Source organism: Hippoglossus hippoglossus, chromosome 7 (genome assembly GCF_009819705.1).
Source record: "Hippoglossus hippoglossus isolate fHipHip1 chromosome 7, fHipHip1.pri, whole genome shotgun sequence".
Taxonomy (NCBI): Eukaryota; Metazoa; Chordata; class Actinopteri; order Pleuronectiformes; family Pleuronectidae; genus Hippoglossus; species Hippoglossus hippoglossus.
In genome coordinates this window covers 11,559,124-11,582,102 of record NC_047157.1, presented here as the reverse complement: position 1 = coordinate 11,582,102, position 22,979 = coordinate 11,559,124, and the positions used below count along the sequence as shown (strand labels likewise).

General features: G+C 41.2%; 3 protein-coding genes across 13 annotated transcripts in view; 2 read left to right on the top strand and 1 right to left on the bottom strand.

Moving 5' to 3' along the window:
* The window catches only part of prdm16 (PR domain containing 16), a 178,998-nt gene extending 167,044 nt beyond the window's left edge, over positions 1-11,954 (top strand). For 7 of the 8 annotated variants that reach the window (XM_034590305.1, XM_034590311.1, XM_034590306.1 and 4 more), the window contains 7 exons: positions 864-1,036; positions 1,399-1,476; positions 2,193-2,362; positions 4,029-4,200; positions 8,237-8,494; positions 8,878-9,058; positions 10,182-11,954. In XM_034590305.1, the coding sequence (XP_034446196.1) occupies positions 864-1,036; positions 1,399-1,476; positions 2,193-2,362; positions 4,029-4,200; positions 8,237-8,494; positions 8,878-9,058; positions 10,182-10,316 (1,167 nt within the window). In that variant the 3' untranslated portion in view covers positions 10,317-11,954. The remainder of the gene's footprint in view (positions 1-863; positions 1,037-1,398; positions 1,477-2,192; positions 2,363-4,028; positions 4,201-8,236; positions 8,495-8,877; positions 9,059-10,181) is intronic. The other variant, XM_034590309.1, reaches the window with a different exon arrangement.
* Positions 11,955-13,653: 1,699 nt separating this feature from the next.
* On the bottom strand, positions 13,654-16,969 carry LOC117764485 (complement C1q-like protein 2). Of its 4 annotated transcripts, none has more exons than XM_034590315.1 (5): positions 15,288-16,969; positions 15,072-15,143; positions 14,786-14,869; positions 14,647-14,692; positions 13,654-14,256 (listed from the first exon to the last, which is right to left on the bottom strand). In XM_034590315.1, exons 1-5 carry the CDS (start codon positions 15,526-15,528, stop codon positions 14,217-14,219), a joined length of 483 nt encoding a protein of 160 aa, XP_034446206.1. In that variant the 5' UTR covers positions 15,529-16,969; the 3' UTR covers positions 13,654-14,216. The 4 variants fall into 4 exon arrangements, with proteins under 4 accessions (XP_034446206.1, XP_034446204.1, XP_034446205.1 ...); XM_034590313.1 differs by having other exon boundaries at positions 13,664-14,448; positions 14,564-14,692; positions 15,072-15,134; XM_034590312.1 differs by having other exon boundaries at positions 13,665-14,448; positions 14,564-14,692.
* A 734-nt stretch (positions 16,970-17,703) lies between these two features.
* tprg1l (tumor protein p63 regulated 1-like) lies at positions 17,704-22,925 on the top strand. The gene is made up of 6 exons (XM_034590284.1): positions 17,704-18,105; positions 18,318-18,409; positions 19,028-19,078; positions 19,197-19,322; positions 20,036-20,189; positions 20,825-22,925. The coding sequence occupies exons 1-6, from the start codon at positions 17,878-17,880 to the stop codon at positions 21,017-21,019; spliced, it is 846 nt and encodes a 281-aa protein (XP_034446175.1). The 5' UTR covers positions 17,704-17,877; the 3' UTR covers positions 21,020-22,925.
* Positions 22,926-22,979: the final 54 nt, after the last annotated feature.

Sequence of the window (22,979 nt, the reverse complement as noted above, 5' to 3'; positions counted from 1 at the left end):
AGCTTATCAGTGTTTGTAAATCAATACTCAGAACTGATCGATATTCCTGTGATGAAACGTTTTCACAGGCCCACGAGTAAAGAGGTATTATATCGGAGTGTCTCAGCTGTGATTCCCCCTGTGATCCAAACACAATGCCACCTCTAATTCAGTCTCATGATGGAATCACGCCGCTCCACCCGTTCTCAGACTGCGAATAAACACGTCGAGACAGAGTGTCTGTCCCTGTCTCTCCCGTCCCGTATTCACTAAAAAAGGAAGGATGTAAGCTGTTTTTGGCAAATAAACTTCTACATAACTGGCCCCCTTTGTTCGCAAGCTTCTAGGGGAGGGGAAGCCGCTATCGGTTGGGGGTATCTCAAACTTTATTGTAAGGGTCCAATCGTGGGGCCCTTGAATGCCTCATTTAACCAGTTTGCCAGTCTGCCACAGTAGCTTTGGTAGAAGAAAGTAGGATGGGGAGAACAAAGCGCTGGTTGAGGCTGGAGGTGAGGGTGTGTGGAGGAGGCGCACTGGAGAAATGGTACTTGAGCATTTGTGAATGTGTTACAGGTCATGGAGGTGACTCGCCTTTAGAACAAACAACAAGGCTAACCTCTGATATACAGCTTCCTCACTGCTTCCGTTCTCTGTCTCTTTCCCTCGCTCCCTGTTTTTATTTCTGACATTGTGTCTTTGTTTTAAATGTGTTTTTTTTTGCGCTTTAAAACACACACAGACACACACACACACACACACACACACACCCTTCAGTGGTTTCTATTTAGGTGTAATGGTATGATAATAAAATCTCTCATATATTTGATCTTGACCTTTTCCTCTTTTTGTTTTTTGTTTTTTCTCCACATGTTCCTTGCCCGCAGATGTCAGCCATGGAGACCATGACAGAGAAGCTGGAGAGCTTTGGCGCTCTAAAACTTGATGCACCGCCCAATTCACTGCAACACTCAGCTCATCCACTGTTCAACTTCCGCTCACCACCACCCTCCCTCTCAGAGGCCATCCTCCGCAAGGGCAAGGAGCGCTACGCCTGCAGGTCAGTGCCGCTGGGGGGCCGCTCAATAGAGGGCACACAGCTGCAGTGCTAAACCTGCATCAGGGACTGATTCAAAGCCAAACATTTGATAAATCACAATTGTAAAATATATAAAATGAGAAATTGAATAGTTGTTTTCTTTTAAATTAATTAAATATTAATTCAAATGAAGACATACAGTGTGAAATTGTCTATTTTGTATTTTGTTTGTGTCGATGCTAATTCACACGACTCCTCTTGATAACACCTTGATCTAATACAAGAGGAGTAAAAATGTCACAGAAGACAACATCTTGAAACAGATCTAACTGTGGGATTTGTGAGTTATTGACTGATTATCATCCATCCTTTCTCTGCTCCAGGTACTGTGGGAAAATCTTCCCTCGTTCAGCAAACCTCACCAGACACTTGCGGACACACACAGGGGAACAACCCTACAGGTATTTGATTCTATTCTATTCTATTCTATTCTATTCTATCAATCAATCAATCAAATTTTATTTGTATCACCCATATTCACAAATCACAGTTTGCCTCATCTATTGTGTTGGATTCCAATACAAGCTTTATTAAGTGGCTCAGAAGTGTGAAATCCAACAGTATATTTTCTTTACTTGTTAATGTCATCATAAAAAACAGTTACATTCATTAAGTCATAATGGACGACTGACTCAGTCGTGTAAGCTGCTATTTTAAGATACTTTTAAAATAGCAGATAAATTTGAGTTGTAGCATAAATATTCTGTTTTGGGGATAAAAGAGCACCAGGATTAGATGGTAAATTGTTATTGATGCTCTGAGTTGACAGATGCACTGCATCTGTTGAGGAAAAAAATGAAGACATTAAAAAAACATAATTAAAGTTTTATTCTAAAAAACCACATGTAGTCGAAATCATTCGATTTTTAGTGTTTGTATTCAGTCTTCCCATCATTCGAGCTACTAAAAGATTTTCCAAGTTGTTTTCCTCTAAATGTCTAAAACCAATATGCCCTTTCTTTAAGAACCATTTAAAACCGAGCCTCATGAAGTTACTTGCTCACCTCCAGATAATAAAATCACCAGTAACCCTTCTATTTGCTTTGGTCCTTGCTCCCTGTGCCACTCCGCTTCTCTCTACAACCACATTCATTATCCTTCTGTTCTCCTTTGGCAGGTGTAAATACTGTGACCGCTCATTCAGCATCTCGTCCAATCTTCAACGCCACGTTCGTAACATCCACAACAAGGAGAAACCCTTCAAGTGTCACTTGTGCAACCGCTGCTTTGGTCAGCAAACCAACCTCGACCGCCATCTCAAGAAGCACGAGCACGAGAACATTCCTGGTCAGTTTGAAACATCTATGACTCAGTTGACTCAGAGTAAAGTGAGACTTGGAGAGCTGCAAAATGCAGTTATGAAACTAGAATTAGTATTTTGTGTTGCGTTATTGGACTGAATAATAAATGGTCTGCATTACTCATTTGGAAATTTTAAATCTACACCTCAGTAAATGTTTCGTTTGGTGTTGTGGAGGATTTAAAGAGGGAAAACCGCTTAATTCAAGAATTCACACTCGTTTTTCCCACTTCGTTGCCAAAAACAGCCTTTTTCACATCCGTCATGGACGTATGCCCCCGCGGAGGGATGGAAAGAGAAAGTTTTGTGTACTGAGTGATTGCTTGTTTGAGCACTTACATCCAAGTGATTTGTGCTTGACAACCATGTTACATTTCTAAATTCAAAATGACACCTGAATGAAACAAGCTTGAGCACATGTGCAGCTCATTCACAGCGGAGCCGTAAAACGCGGTGTGACAGCACCAATGTACTAAATGACTTTATCAAATACCAAAGAATTCTATTGTTTGACGTGACTTCGTTAATAGGAGGCAATTCATGAGCAAGTTCCTCTTGGCAGAGTGACCAGATGTTTCCTGATGTGTCCTGAATTAGAAGCTGAAAACAGATTCTTAATTCTGAGTCATATTGAAGTAAACAACAGCATCTGCTATAATTATTCGATGTATACTGCAAAGATATAGACTGAGAAAACACTGCCTGGCTCCGGCCGGCTCCTTAACTTCAACATAAACATGGATATTCTTATATTTTGTAAATTACACAGTGCCTTAAATACCACTGAGATACATCCAAGACCAATGTTATAAAATCTGTAAGAAAGGGAAAAGATTTCAAAACAAAATGAAGGGAAAATATTTTTCTAAACCTATAAATGTTACCTAAATACGAGGTCTAAAGCAGGGTTTGAGCAGGCCAACAGTGGAAGACTGTGGTTACACTGGGCATCTCCTGTGTGGGAGCGTGCCTGAATATTCAGCAGGGTGCCGGCAGTAAACCCTGATCAGCTCAGACTGTATGAGAGGGATGGGCCGGTGCTGTCTTATGAGCGAGACAACCGGGTGGGGGGGGAGTTAACGGGACAGAAGTAAACATCACATCTATTGTTTAGGAATCAATGCAGTCTCACAGTCCTTCCTGGATAATGTCCCTTATGAGTTTAGTTGCTGGATGAACAGAGAAATATCTAAATACTTAAATTCAAGTCTCTGTTGGTCTCAAACACACATACCTCACTGCATGTTCTCAATTAACTGTGGTACAATGTGTAACTGTGGTATTCTCCTTTATATTTCCTGGAATTAGAGAAGATGCATGTACAAAAATAAACAAAGGTCTTCCTTCTGTCTTTTGTCCTAAGCCACAGTTTATTTTTCATACAAGATTCCAGAAACTGTTTCTTTAACCAAAAGAGGGAAAAAAAATGCACATCTCAGCTTTTTGGATTTATTATCACAATGTGAATAATGTTCATAATAATAACCCTCATGATGTTTTGCATTTTCCTCATACTCATCTATTATGCATGTCTGATGATCATCAAACTAATCATCCCTCTGTGTTTGGATGTGTGTCTGATGTGCATGTCCCTGTGTGTTTGTGTGTGTGTGTGTGTGTGTGTGTGTGTGTGTGTGTGTGTGTCTGCGACAGTGAGCCAACAGTCCGGGATGCTTTCCAACCTAGGAACCACGATCTCCTCGCCAAACTCCGAGCCAGACAATCATGCACTTTTAGACGAGAAGGAGGACTCATACTTCTCAGAAATCCGCAACTTTATTTCCAACAGTGAGATGAACCAGGCCTCCAGCTCCATGGACAAGAGGTAACAAAAAAAGGAACACGCTCGCACAAACCACATTAGTGTTAAGATTTCTGCAAAGCCCTTCAGTGATTTACATTTGATCCAGAACCATACCCCCTCTACTCTTAATTCCAAGCTCGAATTCTTACCCAAACCTCGTCCTAAATTTAGCCTCAGTGCAAACTCCAAAGAAGTAACAACAGTCACATGACCTCACTTTTTCTTCCGTCACATCCTATCGGGACATTTGGTCCGAACATATATGGATATACAGGAAAACACAGTGTTTACAACAGCTGTGCTCAGAGGTCTGCAGCCCCTTCCGTCTCCCCAGAATACATGTTAGTGCTTAGTGCACAGCGCCCTCTAGTGGATTGAAGATGCATGGCAGTAGTCAGCATCATCATGGCTGTGTCCCAGTTTCATAAAACATACAAATATAGCAACAGTAGTTACAGTTGGTTAGTTAATACATTAAAATACAGTTAATTCATTGCAAATGAGACAGAAACTTATTTTAATAATTTTTTTTATTTATTTTTGCAGCTGTTCTGCAATCATCAACAATTTACCTTAACTCCTGCAGCCGTGAATCTTTTCTCATTTTCCTTCGGTGCATAGGTGTATTACAACAACATGAAAAAAAATAGGTTGATTTTGTTTGCATTTTGATTTTTTTTAAACAGAGCAAATATTAGCATCTTTCTATTTAAACACACTACTGTCCATTTGTGTGTTGGTTGATTTGTTTGTTTGTTTGTATGTCAGCAAGAATACACAAAAACAGCAGAACAGATTTCTATGAAACTTGGTGGTTGTGATATGGGTCAGGGAAGAGTGCATTTAAATAAATTCATGCGAATCTGAATCAAGGGGCAGATCCAGGATACTCTAGAGATCTGATTTCTATAAGTGTGTGAAATTTGGGGCAGTTTGATTGAATTTAAAGGGACAGTTGGGCCTTGGTGGAGGTATGTGCTCTACTGAGTTCTACTCTAGTAAAAATTGTGAATTGAGTCTAATATGAACTATCAAAGATTTTCCAGTTTCACACATTTCCGACAACTTTATTGGCGTCTTTGCGGAGAGCCGCAATTTAGACCTGCTGACTGTAGTTGATAAATAATTGTCCTCACCAAAACCTGGCAGGACTGGTGATCCTGTGAGTGTTGTTTTTTTTTTTCACTCTAAAAACAAGAACTTTCTTGTAAAATTATGATTTACACCGAACAGTGGATGAAAAGGTCAATCTCCTGCTATGAGTCCTCAAATACTTTAGAAGAAGACATGGTGAAAGAAAAGGAGGATGAACGTGTTTTTCCTCTTTCACTCAGTGGTTTGCCCTCGTTCCTTCACTCTACACACTCATTTTTCTCTCATTCAGGATGTGAATTCCTTTCTGGTCGTCTCACTTTCTGTCTGCCTCTTCCTCCATCAACCCCCTCCTCCCTCTTGTCAACACGCATTACGGCCAGCAGACCCAGTGGCAATTTAGCCCCTCTGCCATCTGGGATCAATACTGAGTCTCATCCACAACAAACTGGCCTGACATTTTAATATCTGTAATTCAGCCTAAGTGTTATGCTTTCTGTCCTCCCTCCAGACGGCCCACTGTTTATTCTCCCTCTGAGTGACTGAAGTCAAACGCCGAACGCAAACACACATTCACGGACGACTATCTCTAATCGCTCTTAACCGCCTTCACAATGTTGTTCTCCTCCTTTAAAAAAAACCTTTTGTCAACATCACAGCCAGTCCAAATAAAAGTCCCTGGTAGCTGGAGTTTAAATATGAAAACATTGTCTGACTCGTTTCCAAGGGTGTTGTAGAGGCAGAGGTAGCACTGCTGGTCTCAGGGTGGGAATTGTGAAGTGAAAGAGTTCGGGGGTTGTTAAGATGCACATGGATATTTCCAACGTTGCAATGTTGATGGACTCTGTCTCTCGGTATTTGTCTCCTCTGGACAGTTATCAGGGTCATAGTTGGGGCTGGAACAAGGATCCAGGCTGTGGCTTGAGCTCTATGGTTTGAATAAATCTAAAAGTTGGAGCTGGTTCCTGGTCTGGGACGGGGCTTCGGCGGCTGGCAGTTTTCACCCTGAGGGGGACTGGGGTTGATGCATTTATCTAGGAGATCCACTGATGATGGAGCTCTTCCCCCTTCCACCGGCTATACCCGTACTCCTAGCCCGCTAACACAAACACCCAACTGACGTGTTTAGACTAAATGACAAAACCCAGGGCCCCCTATGTCAGAGCTACGCTTCTTTCTCTTTACACAGGCATGGACTTTTTCCCCGCCAACCAGCTCTGCAATTTGATTATGGTGATATTTAATCCAGATTGAAAGAGGAGAACTCCACCCCCCCCCCCACTCAAAAGTCCCCCTACTTGCATTTACCCACCCACTGTGTGTGACCCAATCCTGTCCCTGTGCAGCCCGTCCCAGAGGTGATCCTGTCTGATTTGATAAATGTCCACCGTGTGGCAAAAAATGGAAGGGGTAAATTTGCCGTCCCAGAGGAAATGATATCATGAGCCATGACATCGTGGTCTGGGGGTGATGGAAGGGGAGCTGGGGTGCTGGCTGGAAAATGTACAGATGACAGCTCGTAATGGCGGCGCGCTGATAGCCTGTTTGCAGATCAGCCATCGTCTTCCCTCAGTCACACAAAGTATGCTCCACCATTACGCAGCGCAGAGCAACCAGACTGGAGCAGGCCATCTCCTGCTCCGCTCCAGACGAGCCGACCAATTAATCATGTGTGGGCCGTTTGAAAAGCGCTCCGCACACACTGTCAGCACCCGTGTTGTTTGGGTGGACACTGGGGTCGAACTGTGCATGCTGTCAACAGACTATTTATGTTTCTCTCTCTGCCAACGATGAGTCATGTCTTAAGCTGGTCAGGAAATGGCAGCAGCCACCCAGACCTGGACACAGACCACAGAGAACGAGCTCAAAGACGTTCTCACTTTCAATCATTGTAGAACAACAAAAAGAGCACTCAGTGATTTCATTATATAAATAAGGTCGGGGGACTGATGATAATAAATTAATTACAAAAAGATACAATAAAACCAGAGACGTTCTTTTTTTTATTTCGTCTACAAATCTTTTCTCTCATCTCTTTATAATCCTGGATACAGTAGCCAGGATTTATTTTCTCTTAAGTTGCTCCTGATTGACTAAATAGACTCACACTCGAATCCACTTCTAAAAAGCTAAATAAACTATTTATTTCTCTTTATGACCTTTTTCCTTGAGGATTTTCTTGGCATATTCCACCTCCCCTGACTCCTCTGGTCTGTCTGGCATCAGAACCTTTGCTGAGTAAAATATATTTCTTGGTAAAAGAAAGATATGGCAGTAATGTTACAAACCTTGCTGACACATTACTATATTGTTTTTTGAATATATTCACCATCTTGTCCTATATTCCAAAAATGAAATGTACCTTGTGTTTGGAATACAAATAACAAATCTCCTGCTTTTGGTGCACTTCAGCCTCTTGTGGCCAGAATGAGTATTACAACTGCAAACACTCATTGGGCTCTGGCAGGTAAAAAAGATCCCACCTGTTTTTTACAGAAAGAAAACAAAAGTGTTTGAGTTTTTTATTGGAACCAAAGAGTAATTCATCAGGAACTAGAATGGCACTCAGTAGAGCACATCCTTCCGCCAAGGCCCAACAGTCCTCTTATGAAACCACATTTAAATTCACTAGATCCACAAATATCAGTCCTCTAAGTAGGCTTGAAGATGCATGAATTGTTCTCTGAAGAAAACGATGAAAAGGTTTAATAATGTTAAATGTCAAAGAGAGTTTTAAAACATTCCTGAATCCGGAAGAATATTTAATGAACTCTTCCATGACCAATACTGCCTCCGTCACCTGAGTTTTGTGTTTATCCGTCCAGTAGTTTTTGCACAATTTTAACTACAAACAAACAAACCAACAAACGGGTGAAAACATAACCTTCTTGCCGGAGGTCAAAAGTCAGTGGTTTCTGAAGCGCCTACCAACATTATTAACCCTGTGACCTCTGACCCTCTGTAGATCAGACCAGGCTGAGGAAGAGCGCCCGCCAAGCCACAGTTTGTCCAACTCCAAGCTCGGGCTCCAGGGGCTGGAGGAAGAGGAGGAGGAAGTGGAAGGCGATGATGAGGAGGAGGAGGAAGGCAGCCTGACAGAGAAGTCTCACGACGAGGCGCCTGAGTCGCCGTCCCCCGTCACAACAGGAGTGTATGAAGAGGAGGAGGAAGAGGAGGAGACGGAGACAGCTCCACTGGCTATGAGCTATGAACACACTCGCAGGTATTCATCTTCTTTTAAACAACACATACAATACACACTGAACTGAAAGGGACAAAGGTAAAACACGGACTGGGCATGTAATTCCCCGTAAGGATACCCCAAAATACAAAGTCAATATTTCACTTTTAGCAGATGTTAGGTCAGATTCTGCTCCTACTTCTTCTTCTTCTCCCAATTTATTCCCTCTATCTGTCTTTCCCTTTTATTAACCATTGCTCTCCTTTTCTCTTAACTTCCTTCCTTCATTTTCCTCACCCGCGCCATTGCATTAACTCGCCATCCATCCCACCTCTACATTTACCCTTCCATCTGTTTCTTCATCCTTCCGTCCATCCACCTGTCAACCTATCCATATCGCCTCCCTCCACCCCCCCGGTGTACAGGTGTATAGAGGAGGAGGGCTCTCTCCTGGACCTGGAGGGTCTGCCCAGCTTTCCCAAGAGCCTGGATGGGCTCCGTAAAGCAGCCAGCGACGAGCAACCCTTTGACGTTAAAGACATATTTAACACTTCACTAGAGTCGGAGGCATTGAAAGAGACATTGTACAGGCAGGCTAAAACCCAGGTATGTGACTGGCTTCTGGATGTCCTATTAAATGGAGGGACAGGAAAGATGAGACAGAATCCTGTAACTCTAGAAAGGATAGAGGGATACAGTCTTTTTCCAGGTGCTTGATAAAAGAAATGTACTCAAGATCTTGAAGCAGCAACTAAAAGTACCTTGTCCTGCCCCCTCTTGTCTTTCCTCTCATTTAACCTTCCAACATCTTCTCTGTTAACTGCTTTATCTTTTCTGTGATATTCAAGAACAGTCAAATGAAAAGTCATCACAATGTTTCGCATCACGAGGTGATTACAGCTTGAGATCAGGGAACATGGCAACGTTGCTACAGAAAATCTTAATATTAGATATAAAGGTGACGGCTAAAGCTACAGAAAACCCAGGTTGTATTTAGAGTGGGACTCTGTCGCCTTAATTTAAACAAGCTTCACCAAAAGTCCCACACTCATCGATATCAGTTCTGTATATAAGCAACATTTTTTCATCAAAACCCATGAATTATTCCCTGGAAAATCTGAGAAAATTCTCTTTCACGATGTTAAAGAAAGTAACAATCCTGGAATTGTCAATGTTTTCGAATCTGCTCCAAAATGTAATGGGTTCTCTGTTGCCCCCCCCCCCCACAAACTTTCATGGAAATTGGTTCAGAAGTTTTTGCGTAAACCTGCTGACAAACACATGAAAAAGGCCCAACAGTCCTCTTATGAAACCACATTTAATTCACTTGATCTGGATGATATATTTTTGAATTTGGATAATATAATAAATAAAAAAACATAACTGCTTTTTTAAGTAAAGATCCATTATAATTAGAAATCAAGGAAAATGTAAAAAAAAACACTCTAACTCACAATGTTGAAGAAAGTGAAACAATGTCCTGGATCTACTGCCTGATCCAAATCCAAAATGGAATGGGTTCTGTCTTGACCCACACCACATGCACCAAGTTTCAGTGTCCGTCCACTAGTTTTCTGACAGACAGACACTCAAATCAAGTCATAATAAGTAGTAAGTGATAATGATTCCTGAAATGTCTTGACAGGTCACAGGAAAAGTGGGCAGATGTGACTATAACACCATAGTTTCTCTCTCTTTCTCTTTCTAACTCATCTGTTTCCTCACGCAGGCTTATGCAATGATGCTGTCTCTCTCGGAGAACAACCCTTTGCACGCGCCCTCCCAGAACTCTCTGGACGCTTGGCTGAGCATGGGAGGTGGACCGTCTGAGACGAGCAGCTTTCACCCGCTCAACCACATCTAGACCAGAGAACGAGAGAGAGAGAGGAGCGGCGGGAGCGAGAGTGGGAGGAACATTCAGTTTCGTAAATGAACAGAAACAAGTGACTGAGTGGACATGGAGGCCCTGAGAAGAATTCAATGTCATATACATTCAAAATAGAAAAAATGCGTTTGTGTGGATGTGTGTGTTCCTTTGTGTGTGTGAGTGAGTGTGTGTGTGTGTGAGTGGAAAAAGAGAGAGGGGGTTGAGATTGGCCCTGGGTGAGGGGTCTCACAAGACTCTGTCATAGAGAAAGCACTGCGAAGCTCCTGTTGATGTGAAGGACATGATGAATGCTTCTCAACAGCATTGAAACTCTGACCTCTTACCCGATCCTCCCCAAGTCCACGAGGCTCACTCCGGCAGAGACGCTGCTCGAGGCTCTCGTAAAGACACTTAACGACTAGTAAGTCTCTAAAGTCTGCTACTACAAGCACTGCAGCATCAGCACTGCATTAGCACTGCATGTCCACAGGGTGGTGCTGTTTCACCGGGAACATAGTGGGCGCGTGCACTAATGTCTCCAGGTTCCCCCACCCCCACCCCCCCCCCCCCCAACCCCACCAATCATGGGTGACTCATTTACTGATCGTGTCTCAATTGTACGTGCAGAATCACCTACAGCACCACACTAAATGTTACTTGAGGAAATGACAGTTGCAGTAGACTGTTTTGATTCTTGATTGATTTTTAAATGATTACGTGGGGAAATGGCGTTCGATGTTTAAATGTGCACAGCAACTGGTGATTTTAATGAGCTGTCATGGGAACACCAGCCACCTAATTGGTTACCCACTTTGATCACGTTGAAAATGAATTCAAATCACACTCAAAAAGAAAAACAGAGGAAGTCTCTCTCTGCTTGTTTATTTCATCGTCATTTGTTTTGTTCGATTTTTATTTACTTACTTTCCTCTTAGATACCACAGTATTGTTTCTTTGTAGGCACCACAGTGCTAAATTGTTAATATAATTATTTTTAGAGAAGGACCAAAATTGTATGATATTGTCATATGATGTACAAAATAACCTAGATGTTCATAGCAAGAGTGGTATGTGCCAAATAACCCATAGAAAATGTTTTGTTCTCTGACAATCATTTCATGTCCAAGGGGCTTGCATTTGCTGTCATAGTTGGTTTCTTTTGTTCTCCTATTACGCTCTTATGTATTTGATTGCAGAAGTGTGTGTATGTATTTATTTCTGGTTGTTTTATCATGACTGGAGGAGTGAAAATGAAGAAGAGTCATTTTATCCCTCTTTTCTCGTTGCTGAAGGAATGAACGCCGATCACCACGTGGGGGAGATTCTGAATCTCCGCTGCGTTGGATGCGTTAGTGTGCCAAAATGGAAAGAACCCCTCAAAATTAACTGTTTTTATTTATAGTGAAAGATAGCCGTAGTTAATCGTAGACCCTTTTTGGCATTGTAACGTCCTGCAGTGTTTTTTTTTCTTGTTTTAGTTAAACCATTTTAACCCTGAATGTGGTCTTGTTCAAATTGGTTGAAGCATTGGGTGGAGCAGAGTGAGACAACCTTCACTCTGAATGTCATGAATGAAAGACGTTGACACAATATTAAATCTGACGTTAGAATTTAGTTTATCCAACAAAAACACTTTTTAAAAAATCCTCATCATGTCCTATATTACATGAAGTCACCCACAGTCACATCTGCATGAACATCTGGTCATGCAAGAAGGCAGACGAGCTCTCGTGAAACCCCCAAAAAACAGAGAGAGTAGACCAAGCCACAGATAGTATTATATTTCTGCTGGTCAGCCCCTCCAACACATGAAATACAAACTCTGGTTGAGTCTGGACGGGGAAAAACCCAAACGCTCGATCATGAGTATATTCCCTGTACTTTCTGAGATCTTACAAAAAAAAGGAGGCACTGTGCCACGGAGGTCATGGGTCATTTACTGTAGATAAATGTAGATAGCTGCGGGAGGCAGGGCCGGGTGGGGGCGAGTGTTGTTGTTGATTGTTGCCTTGGCCCCATCCTGCGTTTACTGGGACTTTGAGAACTTGGCCTGATGCTGTATTGTCAAACTAGCACTTAAATCACGTGGGTCCAAGCCATTCATTGATAAAGGCGTACGTCTCTAGAGCTTAGAACACAGATCAACTCTCTGACTAGATCCACTTTCAGTAGACGAGCCACTTGTGCTCAACATGGAGAGAAAGAAAAAAAAAAAACTTTAACGGAAGCACTGTAATTTTTCTTCACGACAGCAGGTGGCAGTGTGATGCTAGGACTGCTGCATCATCTCATTTTCCTATAGACAGGAGTCTTTTTATAATTCTGCTGAATGAGATCTCATTCATGGGAAACACATAATGTTTTCCAACATGTGGTTATCAAATGTAAAGACTTGGGTTGCTACGTTTTTTTGGTTGACTAGATGTAATAATTCATGTCATGGACTACTGTAATAAGCACGCGCTGTGTGAAGCAAAGGCATCGAAGGCATTGAAGTATTCCATTTTGCCAACTTCAGAAAGTATTCTGGCAGATGGACGCTGAAATATATTTCAGCATAATAGAACATGGTTGCTGTTTTTCCCCCCACTGTTACAGGAGAAGTAAAAATATACAAATTGTTTCTTTTTGACTGTATAGTATTTTAAAGAATGAAAAACAATGGTGCATTCGTCTGAAGAAAAAAAAATCAATGAAAAATATGGGTTTAAATGGATGGTGCTTGTTTTGTTTGGATCTGAGTTGTATATCTCCTCTGTTATGTTTATTGAAAACAAACAAAAAAAAAAGATATTGTGCATGACGTGTTTAGCGGTCATAATGATGTCCATTTGTGAAATGTGTATCAAATCAAAAAATGAGAAAAAAAAAAGGAAAGAAAAAAATAAATCCGTAGATGCACTTATTGTACATGTGGTTAGGTTTAGTAGGTTTGACTTCAAGTTCTCGAACTGCCTTACAGACGTCTGGGCAGGCGGCTCTGAAAGACGGAAGTAAAGACTTGTGGGAGAAGACATAATGAAAAACAATAAAGGATTGTAGAATAATATTGAACAATTCTGAAATTGCAGTTCTTTTGATGCTTGTGATTATTGAAGATGTACTTTAGAGAAATTTCATTGAAAAGATGACTGATGATAATTCTGTAGAATAGCGATGTATACCAAATGTAATCTTTCCAATGCTATGAAGAATTTATACATGAAATTGATATGCAATAAAACCTGTGTGCTTTTTACATGAGGATTCCACTGTGTATTCCTGAGCTGAAAGTCAAGCGGTAAACAAAGAAGACAACGAATCGATCAAAAAGACAAGTGGTCTGTAAATTAATCATTGACATTGTTTATCAGGCAAAGTCTAGTTCCAGTTCATCAAATGTGAGGGTTTCCATATTTAACATTATAGTAAATCATATACAGTTTGTTCTTGGACCTTCTATCGGACCAAATCCTCTTTTTAACACCTTGTTCCCTGGAAAACTGATTTTTCACTACTTACATTCACATCCATCTTACACACATTTAAACCACAAATACATGAAAACAATCAACAGTTACCTTTTTAAAACAAGAGAGTTGCCATGAGGTTAATACAACAACAACATCTAACAGACAACATGGCATTTCTTACACCCAAACAGCTGTGAAGGGTTTATTTGATTTTCTACCAATAATTGATAACATTTTTGTTTATGTTAAAGAAATGTACCCAAATATCACTGGAATATATTTATGCTTTTATTCAAATGGTTATTTTGAAATATAAGATTCAGTTATAATCATTTTTAGATTTAGATCGTAATAATACAGTAACATACAACTGAAGAAACAGGACTTTTTCCCTCACATGGTGAAAAGCAGATGACCACTGAAGGTGCAATGGTTATGTTCATTGTCAAATACCCTTGAGCGAGCCCACAAACGCAAAAACACAACATCTCCGACCTCTAACAGCAGCGTGGCGCCATTAGCAGAACTCCCAAAATGGGATGGCTGATGTTCATATGCAATACAAATATTGTGTCCATTTCTGACCAATATAGCAGCTGAAGGATGTGAAGGATCTCCATGTGCACCTATGTAGAGCTCAAAGTGGTAGGCTCCTTTCACCGGTGCAATGAAAAGACCTGTGGACACATGTTTTTAATCAGCATTAGTAAGAAGAGAATTGTCTGTTGTAACAGGTCAAAGTCAACATTTCCAAGAATGAAAATAAATATTAAAGTTTGTGAATTTGAGTACCTGTGTTTGTGTTGTAGGCATTTCCAATATTTGTAATGACATGTCTGAAGACCAGAGTAGTGAATGTATTAAATGGTCCGATAGTTGTTGAACTTGAAGTCAGAGCGGCGGTGAAGGCCACGCGTTTGACTGAAAAACAGACAAGTGATCATTTTAGAGTGCAGCTGATGTTATACAGGAGAAATGTGGTGGCTATTAGAACAAGTTTCTAAATTCACAAACCTCCTGTTTCTCTCCTCAGAGCCTCCACCTGGTTTTCGGTCACGTTTGTCCTTGCTTTAATGGCCGTCAGTTCTCCTGCCTGTTCTGAAATGTAATTAAAAAAACGGGCAATGAGAAATAAACAAAAACAAAGTATTTCACGTAGTATCCACTTTCTCCAAAAGTTTTCTTTGGCAATTACAAACTTAAAACATCTTGAATTAAAATATTTGAACTTTTTAACACCATACTGTCCAACTTAGAAACTGAATAACATACTTTATTAAAATTATATATATACATGTACCTTTGACCTGTTGGTTCAATTTCTCCAGCTCCCTCTGCAATTTCTCCAGCTCCCTCAGCTTTGCTGCTTGTGCTAAAAAAAAAAAAAATTAAATGATGAGAGTCCTGCCACACATGTCTGTCCTGCAAATGATGTAAAATATCTTCTTTTACAATTTAGTGTAAATTCTCCTGTATCAACACCATTACTCCTCTCTTTGCCTCCTGACCCACTGACCGTCATTCTCTTGCTGTAGGTGCCTCAGCTCCACCCTCTGCTCAGCCAGCAAGCCGCTCATCTCTCTCAGCACGGCATGGATGTCCTGTGGGCAGGTGGGTTGGTGCAGAGAGACATTTGCAGGTTGCCTCACCTGGTTATCTCCAAGAGGAGTTAATTCATTGTCAGACTCTGGTTGAAGCTGAGCTGTGGAGCGAGAGCAGATCAGCAGCAACAGTGGAAAAAACATTGTCATCTCCATCCTCAGACTGGCAGAGTGTGCAGTTCAGCTTTATAGCATCTGTACTAACCCCATCCTTAAGTAATGTCTTATCCTGATCAATCATTGCCAGGAGATGTTTATCAGAAACACGTGAAGGTGATAGCTAAGATTATACTTCTTACTTATAAACACAGCACATAAATTGTAATAATTTACCTGTGTGTAGGAAGGAGAGGCCAAATCCTTTGAGTACAAAGTTTATTAAAATTCTAACAGGGCATGTTTTCAATGTTGTGAGGGCCTAAGATATCTCACTGTGTAACTTTAGGGCTTGTAAATACATTTTTGCTACAGTGCAGATTATCGAAAGTTCATATATGATGCCTACACAGACAGGCTTTAGTCATTACTTGTTATGCTGTTAAGACTGTAGATACTGAACAGACTGAACTTCCCTCTCCACCGGATTAAACATTAATGTCATAATGTCATTTCTAAATCTAAGGGTTGTTGATTGGCTGAGATAAACCAACCCATAGGAGAAAACAATGTTCTGAGTGTAATAAAGAGAATTTTTCTCTCTCCGCTTCCTCAATAAATTGATCAGGGGGATAAAGTCTGGTTTTTGAAAGGCAACAAAACAATGCTAGAAACAAATCTAGTGGAGGCTGCAGCAGTTACGAGTATAATTTACTCGTAACTGCTTCTGCCCAAGGACACTTCGGCATGCAGATGCGGAAGACTGTGGATTGAACCGCCATCCTTCTGGTCAAAGGACGACCACTCTACCCCTCAGCCACTGCCCCCCCCACTGGTTACCTAACCCCTGTCGTGACCACGTCAAGACACACCAAGCTGATCTCCAGCCAAGTCACCACAACTATTGCAAAAGGTAATCTATTACACTGTTAAAATCAACCAGAGCAAAAACAGGGGGAACTCCTATTGGCTTGTTACCTCAAACATAACCACTGTTACAAAAAAATCATACAGTAAGCCAATGAAGACGGAGACCACCGATGATTTGTTTCAACTTACGTGTATTGTCTTTACCAACACCTAAAATAGCATTTTACTGTGTGCCACAGAGAACCTTGGAGCCCACCTTTAATCACATGTTAACTTGATCAAATACACATAAATGTCATAATGTAGAGACGTCCCAAACGGTCGACTCTACAAAAGCATTGAACCTGCAAGGTCCAAGAGGGTTTAAAACACTGGCTGCGAAATGAGCAATGTTCAACACAAAAATCCCAAATTTTTCTTTTTAAAAATTTGGTCATAAATATGATATTAAAACCAGCATTAATCTGCTTCAGCAAAGAACAGTCATATATCTTGGTTTACAGCTCAAATCTCTTTAATAATCACAGACTTGGTCTATTTCAAAATATCGTAAACTCTTAAAAGGTTCAGTGTATAGAATTTAGTGACATCTAGTGGTGAAGTTGAATGTTGCAGTTGAATACCCCTCACCTCACCCTCCCCTTCCAAACATGATAGAGAACCTGTGGCACTCTTCAGTTGTCATAAAAACTCAAAAGGTGTTTAGTTTGTCCAGTATGAGCTACTGTAAAAAAAACATGGTGTCCTCCATAGAGAGGACCCGCTCCCCATGTATATAAAGTATTTCAATATAAAGGGCTCATTCTAGGTTAAAGAAAACAACAAGTTGTACAATTTAGATGAAACACACTAGTGAAAACATCACTAGGATCATTTTATATTCAATTTCTGCCAATAGATCCCTTTCACCTAAATCTTACACACTGGACCTTTAATACAATTTGCTCTGCAGGCTGTCAGTGCTTTAAGGTTTGAATAAAAGACTTTCCTTCAGTTTACTACTTTAGGCCATTTCTATCACCTCATGGGAAATGATCAGGGTTTTCAAGGACGTTAATTACCACATGATATAATCTAGATTACAAGCAAACTCTCAGTAGAGGTTTCAATGGTTGAAAAAATATCTGTTGTGCAGATAGACTGTATATAAAGTGTGCATTAGTGTCATAATTCAAACTGACAGTACATTAGAGGCAATGCAAACAAATAGGCCAATAACAATAAGAAAATTATTTTATTAGGATGCTCATCAGCAAACTAACGCCTGATTGGAGAGGATCTAATAATCATGGCTCAGATAATTGTGAAAATCGCCTTCATCCACCAAGAGACGCCAGATTTCTGGGTTTAAAGACGTGATGTCTCTTTAAGAGGAAGGAAATTGAAGAGGGGAAGTGAAGCAAGAGGCTCCACTTCCTCGTAGCCCTCACAATCAAAACATTGGTGCGCAATGGGCGAGTCTGCATCCTGGGATGGACATTTTCTGATCTAACACCTCGTCGGGAAGCTCCTCCTCGAACAGCCACTTGCTGCACCGCCATGCTGCAGCTCAACGACTCGATGGAGCCGGAGAGTCCCGGCGCTGCCATCCTCCACCCCGCGGAGACCGAGGAGGGGGTGGAGGTCGCCTTCACGCCGCCGGAGGCCGACCGAAGCCTGGGACACGGAGCCTCCGTGGCCTGCTGCCCCCCGCTGCAGACGCTGACACCTTTCATCGTGCACAACCCCACAGTGCAGGCGAAGGTGAAGGACTACTTCGTGTTCAGGGTGAGTTGCTCCATGGGCCCACTCACATTTAGAGATGTACATGTGAGAAACCTAATGCTTCTAGAGGTGCTTGTGGTAAGTGAACACAAGCGACTCATGTAAATCAATCCAGTGTGAATCTATGGACATCACGGGGGGGAGGGGGGGGGGGGGGGGGGGGGGGGGGGGGGTGTCCTCAGTGTTATGATGCTGTTGTGTGATGCTGATCTCAGCCAGGTACCATCGAGCAGGCGGTGAGCGACATCAGGACCGTGGCTCTGCCCTCAGAGGATGGAGAGGTGCTCAGTGTGTGGCTGCTGGCAGAGTAAGTGTCCCGGCAGCATGTGACTGAAACATCAGGCATCTGTATGAAGAGCTGCTGGGAGTGCTGCAGGGTTTATTGTAAAAAATATATATATACTCTCAGACACTTCAGCAGGACATTTAGTAAAGCTACTAACTGATTTATTACTGTTTTCCTCCTCATCTTGAGGTTATTATTATTCTCTCTCTCTCTCTCTCTCTCTCTCTCTCTATGTATATATATATATATATATATATATATAACTGTTAAATAATTGTGCCACTCAGCAATGTTCAAATCATTAAAGCAAGATTTTATATTATATATTACTACATCCTGTGGATTTAAATTGCATTACTTCCCATGAAGTATTTTTCTGCACTCTCAATCCTTTTTTGCACTATTTCGGGTTTGCACTACTGTCATCCCATCCACGTGTGACTTATGCCTGCAATACTACACGTGTACTATGTTGTACTTATTATGCGTACTTATATGTTCTGTCTACTTATATGTTTACACTAGGGATCAAAGAGAAACAACCCGTCTATGTCCTGTACATATGGCAGAATTGACAATAAAGTTGACTTTGACTATATTGAGCTAAACTGTCAACTGTTTTCTGTGGGACTTAAACAGAGTCGACCACTGGAACAATGAGAAGGAGAGACTTGTGCTGATAACTGACAGGTGAGTCTTAACAAAGATGTGTATTTCGCTGAGTCAATAATTGAAGAGAAGAAACCACATTGCGTAGGACATTTGACAGCTGTTTGCACAATTTGTCGTCTTTTGGCTGCGCGGGCAGGTCGCTGCTGGTGTGCAAGTACGACTTCATCAACCTGTTGTGTCAGCAGGTCGTCAGGATCTCTCTCAACGCTGTAGACACCATCTCAGTCGGAGAGTTTGAGTTTCCACCCAAATCCCTGAACAAGTAAGACTACACATTCAAGTCTGCCAAAATCAAATTGGTATAAATTATATTCATGTCATAGGAGTTAGACTCCAGCCATGCAAGGGGCAATGTATCATCAGTGAAATATTGCAGCTTTGATTGTGTTAAGGTTCTTGTAAGCAGTCCATGTTTGGTATTGTTGGTAATGTTATTGTTGTATATATTGAAAGGTGATTGAAAATCACTTGATATGTATCACTTATAGAAATGTAAAAACTAGAATGGCACTCATTAGAACGTATACCTCTGCCAAGGCCCAATCGACCTGCACCAAAGAAAACACACATTTACAAATGTGCCTTATTTTTTTCATCAAGATTCATGAACTATTCCTTGGCAAGTCAGTGGAAATGTATGGCAACGTTAAAGAGAGTAATAAGAATTCTTAGATCCACCCCCTGATCCGAATCTGCACCAAAATTGAATGGGTTCTTCCTCGACCCATACCGCATCATTCCACCAAGTTGCGTGGTAATCTATCCCACAGTTGTTGCATATTCTTGCTTAAATAAAAATGGACACGGGGGAAAACATAACCTCCTCGAAGGGAAAGATGTGAAGTAAAGACTTTGAGGAGATTAAAAACAAAAAAGGTTGAATCCACAGCAAGGTGCATTGTTTGCCTTGTAGCCATCTGATCCAATTGTTAGTCACACCACTCCAACACTGCTGTTTTTTTGTTTTTTTTACAGGAGAGAGGGTTATGGGATTCGCGTGCAGTGGGACAAACGTCCCCGGGCCTCGTTCTTAAACCGCTGGAACCCCTGGTCCACAGATATGCCCTACTCCACCTTCACGGACCACCCCATGTCCCATGCTGACGAGAAGGTCGCCTCTCTGTGCCAGGTATGATCCCTTAACTACTACTAAGACTAAAAATGCACTTTGAGGTGTTAATCCATTGCATTATTTGATTTCATTATTCAAAGCTCGAAATATGATATGCTATTTTTTTGTGTTGGCCTTATTTTACGAGACAAACAATGGTGACCACTGGTGCCGCAGTTCATTCAGGCACAGAGAGCGGCAAACACAGCTCTAGCAGTCACAGCCCAACTGAAACAATGGACTGATGCAGTCTCACAGATGAAACTCATGCCTTGAGAGAAAGCTAGTTATTCATACATTTCAAAGTCGGTGAAGTCCTGACTTTGTTTATGAACAGTTATTTCCAAAGCTGCTTGTTTTTTCTTACTTATTGGCATGGCAACATCTGCACCTGGGGCTGTATTCTGGGGGTATGACTAAATGTTCTCATTCAGCATTGCTTTATGTAGTAAACAGCTTCACATGGTTGTTCAGTCTCAATCACATCCATTATTCGACACGTCAATGAGCAAATACTGGAGATGTTGCTTTCCTTCTTAGCTTCTTAGTTTTATGCAGATATATTTCACATTTTGTACAAAAATGTTAAAATAAAACGTATTTGATGCAAGTTTTTTGAGTGGCTCATGTTGTTTTCCTTCTTTCATGCAAAGTTGGACAATTTCAGGACCCAGCTAGTGCAGGCAGTGAAGAAAGCCCATAAGGAGCACCCCATCCCTGGTCGGGCTAACGGCGTGCTTATCCTGGAAAGACCCCTGCTCATTGAGACTTATCTAGGTATTATGTCCTTCATCAACAATGAGGCCAAGTTGGGCTACTCCATGACCCGAGGCAAGATCGGCTTCTAAAAGCCGCAATCTCTCCGAATTACAACAAAAGTTCCAACCCATGTGTCTCTGTTACACTGCACTGTCTGAGAGAAGCTGTCGCTCCACTGCAGTGTAAAGAGCAACAATCAGTGTTTGTAAGTTGAGCCCATGAGATTTCCACACCTCCTTATGTCGGTGTCACAGACAAGAGGTCAGCCTAATGTAGGTAAATGATGTGCAGCACTGCATGGACTGTCTACTCGTTTGTTTTTAGTCGCTACAGTTCCTTTCTGTCAGGGAGCTGCTCACACATCTGACATCAGCAGTGAGATTGAGGGAGATAAGTTGGAAAGAGGAGACAGCACTTGCATCAATTTATCACCTTGGTTGTTGTTCTAGATTGAGCTTCATGCTGCCTCATGCTCCTTGTGTAACCACTCACTGACAGACTGTCTTATTATGATGGTCAGATTTTGGTATAAGAGGACTGACGTCAGGGTTAAAGGTTAGCTTTGTTAAAAAAGAAAAAAAAAAGCCACAAAGAAGAGAGCATTCAAAGTGAAACATCAGCCAAGAATATCTTCCACATTTGCTATGGTGTTATTCTGGAGGACTGTATTATTTCGATCATACGGCCATAGCGTAGCTTCTTGGAAAGGAGCAGCAGCTGATGGATTGCATTTAATGGTCTCGTCACATGATTATTGTAATAAATGTTACTAATATGGAAACTGTTCAAAGATCTGCACTTCTACACTTAAGAGTTCTTCACTTTTAAGTATTTATGAAACTTGTGCAGTAGAAATGATGAATCACCTTCCTCTATTGAATTGGTCAGTGTGAGCGTCTTTACATCCCCACGTTACATTTGCCTGAATTATTGTCTTCGCTGTGACTAGGGAGCTGCTGTACCACTTGATGAGCTGCACTAGCTATTATAGCTAAATTGTCTTGTATGTTCCAAATGTTTTATGCAAAATGAACTTGTAAACCATGTCTTTGTGTTTGTAAGCTGCCTTCATGGTTCTTCAACATGCATTCGTGTTAGGCATTCAGATGCATTAACGTCTGCACAAAATGAATGACATGCAAATAGAGCTTTGCATCAGTTACTTAACTACACGCTGTGTTTCTTGTTAATAGTATTTAGGTGATTTTCTTTCTTAAGCTGCACCCTATAGTACATCTTTGTGCTACCAAAGGTAACAGACCATATTTCCATGCTCAACAATGCCAATGATCTATTGTGTCCCAAAATGCCTTTCACTGGTCTTAACTTGTGCATGTTTCTTGCACGTTGAGTTTGCATGACAGATGTTTTTTAAAAGGAATATCCAAAATGAAATTTGTAAATACTAATAAGATTTTATTTATGTGCAGTTATGTTAACGTTAACACATGAGCGGTTAACATTTCATAGCCAGTTCTGAAGAATTTTGTTCAGGGATTTTGAGAGGGATTAACTTATTGTCACAAACATGAGGAGAGTTACTTTTTGTCCTAGATATTTGGAGCACAGTCGGCACAATGGAGAATAGTTAATGTTCTTGTCAGGGCCTAAGCTCTGTTTGTTGTAAAGAAATCCATTTACATTGAGTTCTTACTGCAACAATGTGATTAGAGTTCAAGAGGCTGTCCGGGGTTGGCTTTTATAAATGGAACAGCATTCAGACAGATGAGGCCTTGAAGCCAAGTAATACGGTCATAATATATTTAGTCCTGCCTGTTAATATGATGTTTGGATTCTTGCTGGCATTTCAGTTTGGTCGTCGCGGGTAACAACAATTAAATTATACCAGTAATGATGCCGTATTTTCAGATTAAAGATTATGTAACTCATGTCATAAACAACTACTTTAAAATGACGCATTGAAAAACCTGTCTCTTGTCTTTGTTCCTCCGAGCAGACGAAACATCATAAAAAACACAAGCATTGGGGACTGTGTGCGTTGTAGACTGTGTTGTGAGGTGTTATCAGTTTGAAATCTACTGTTTTCAT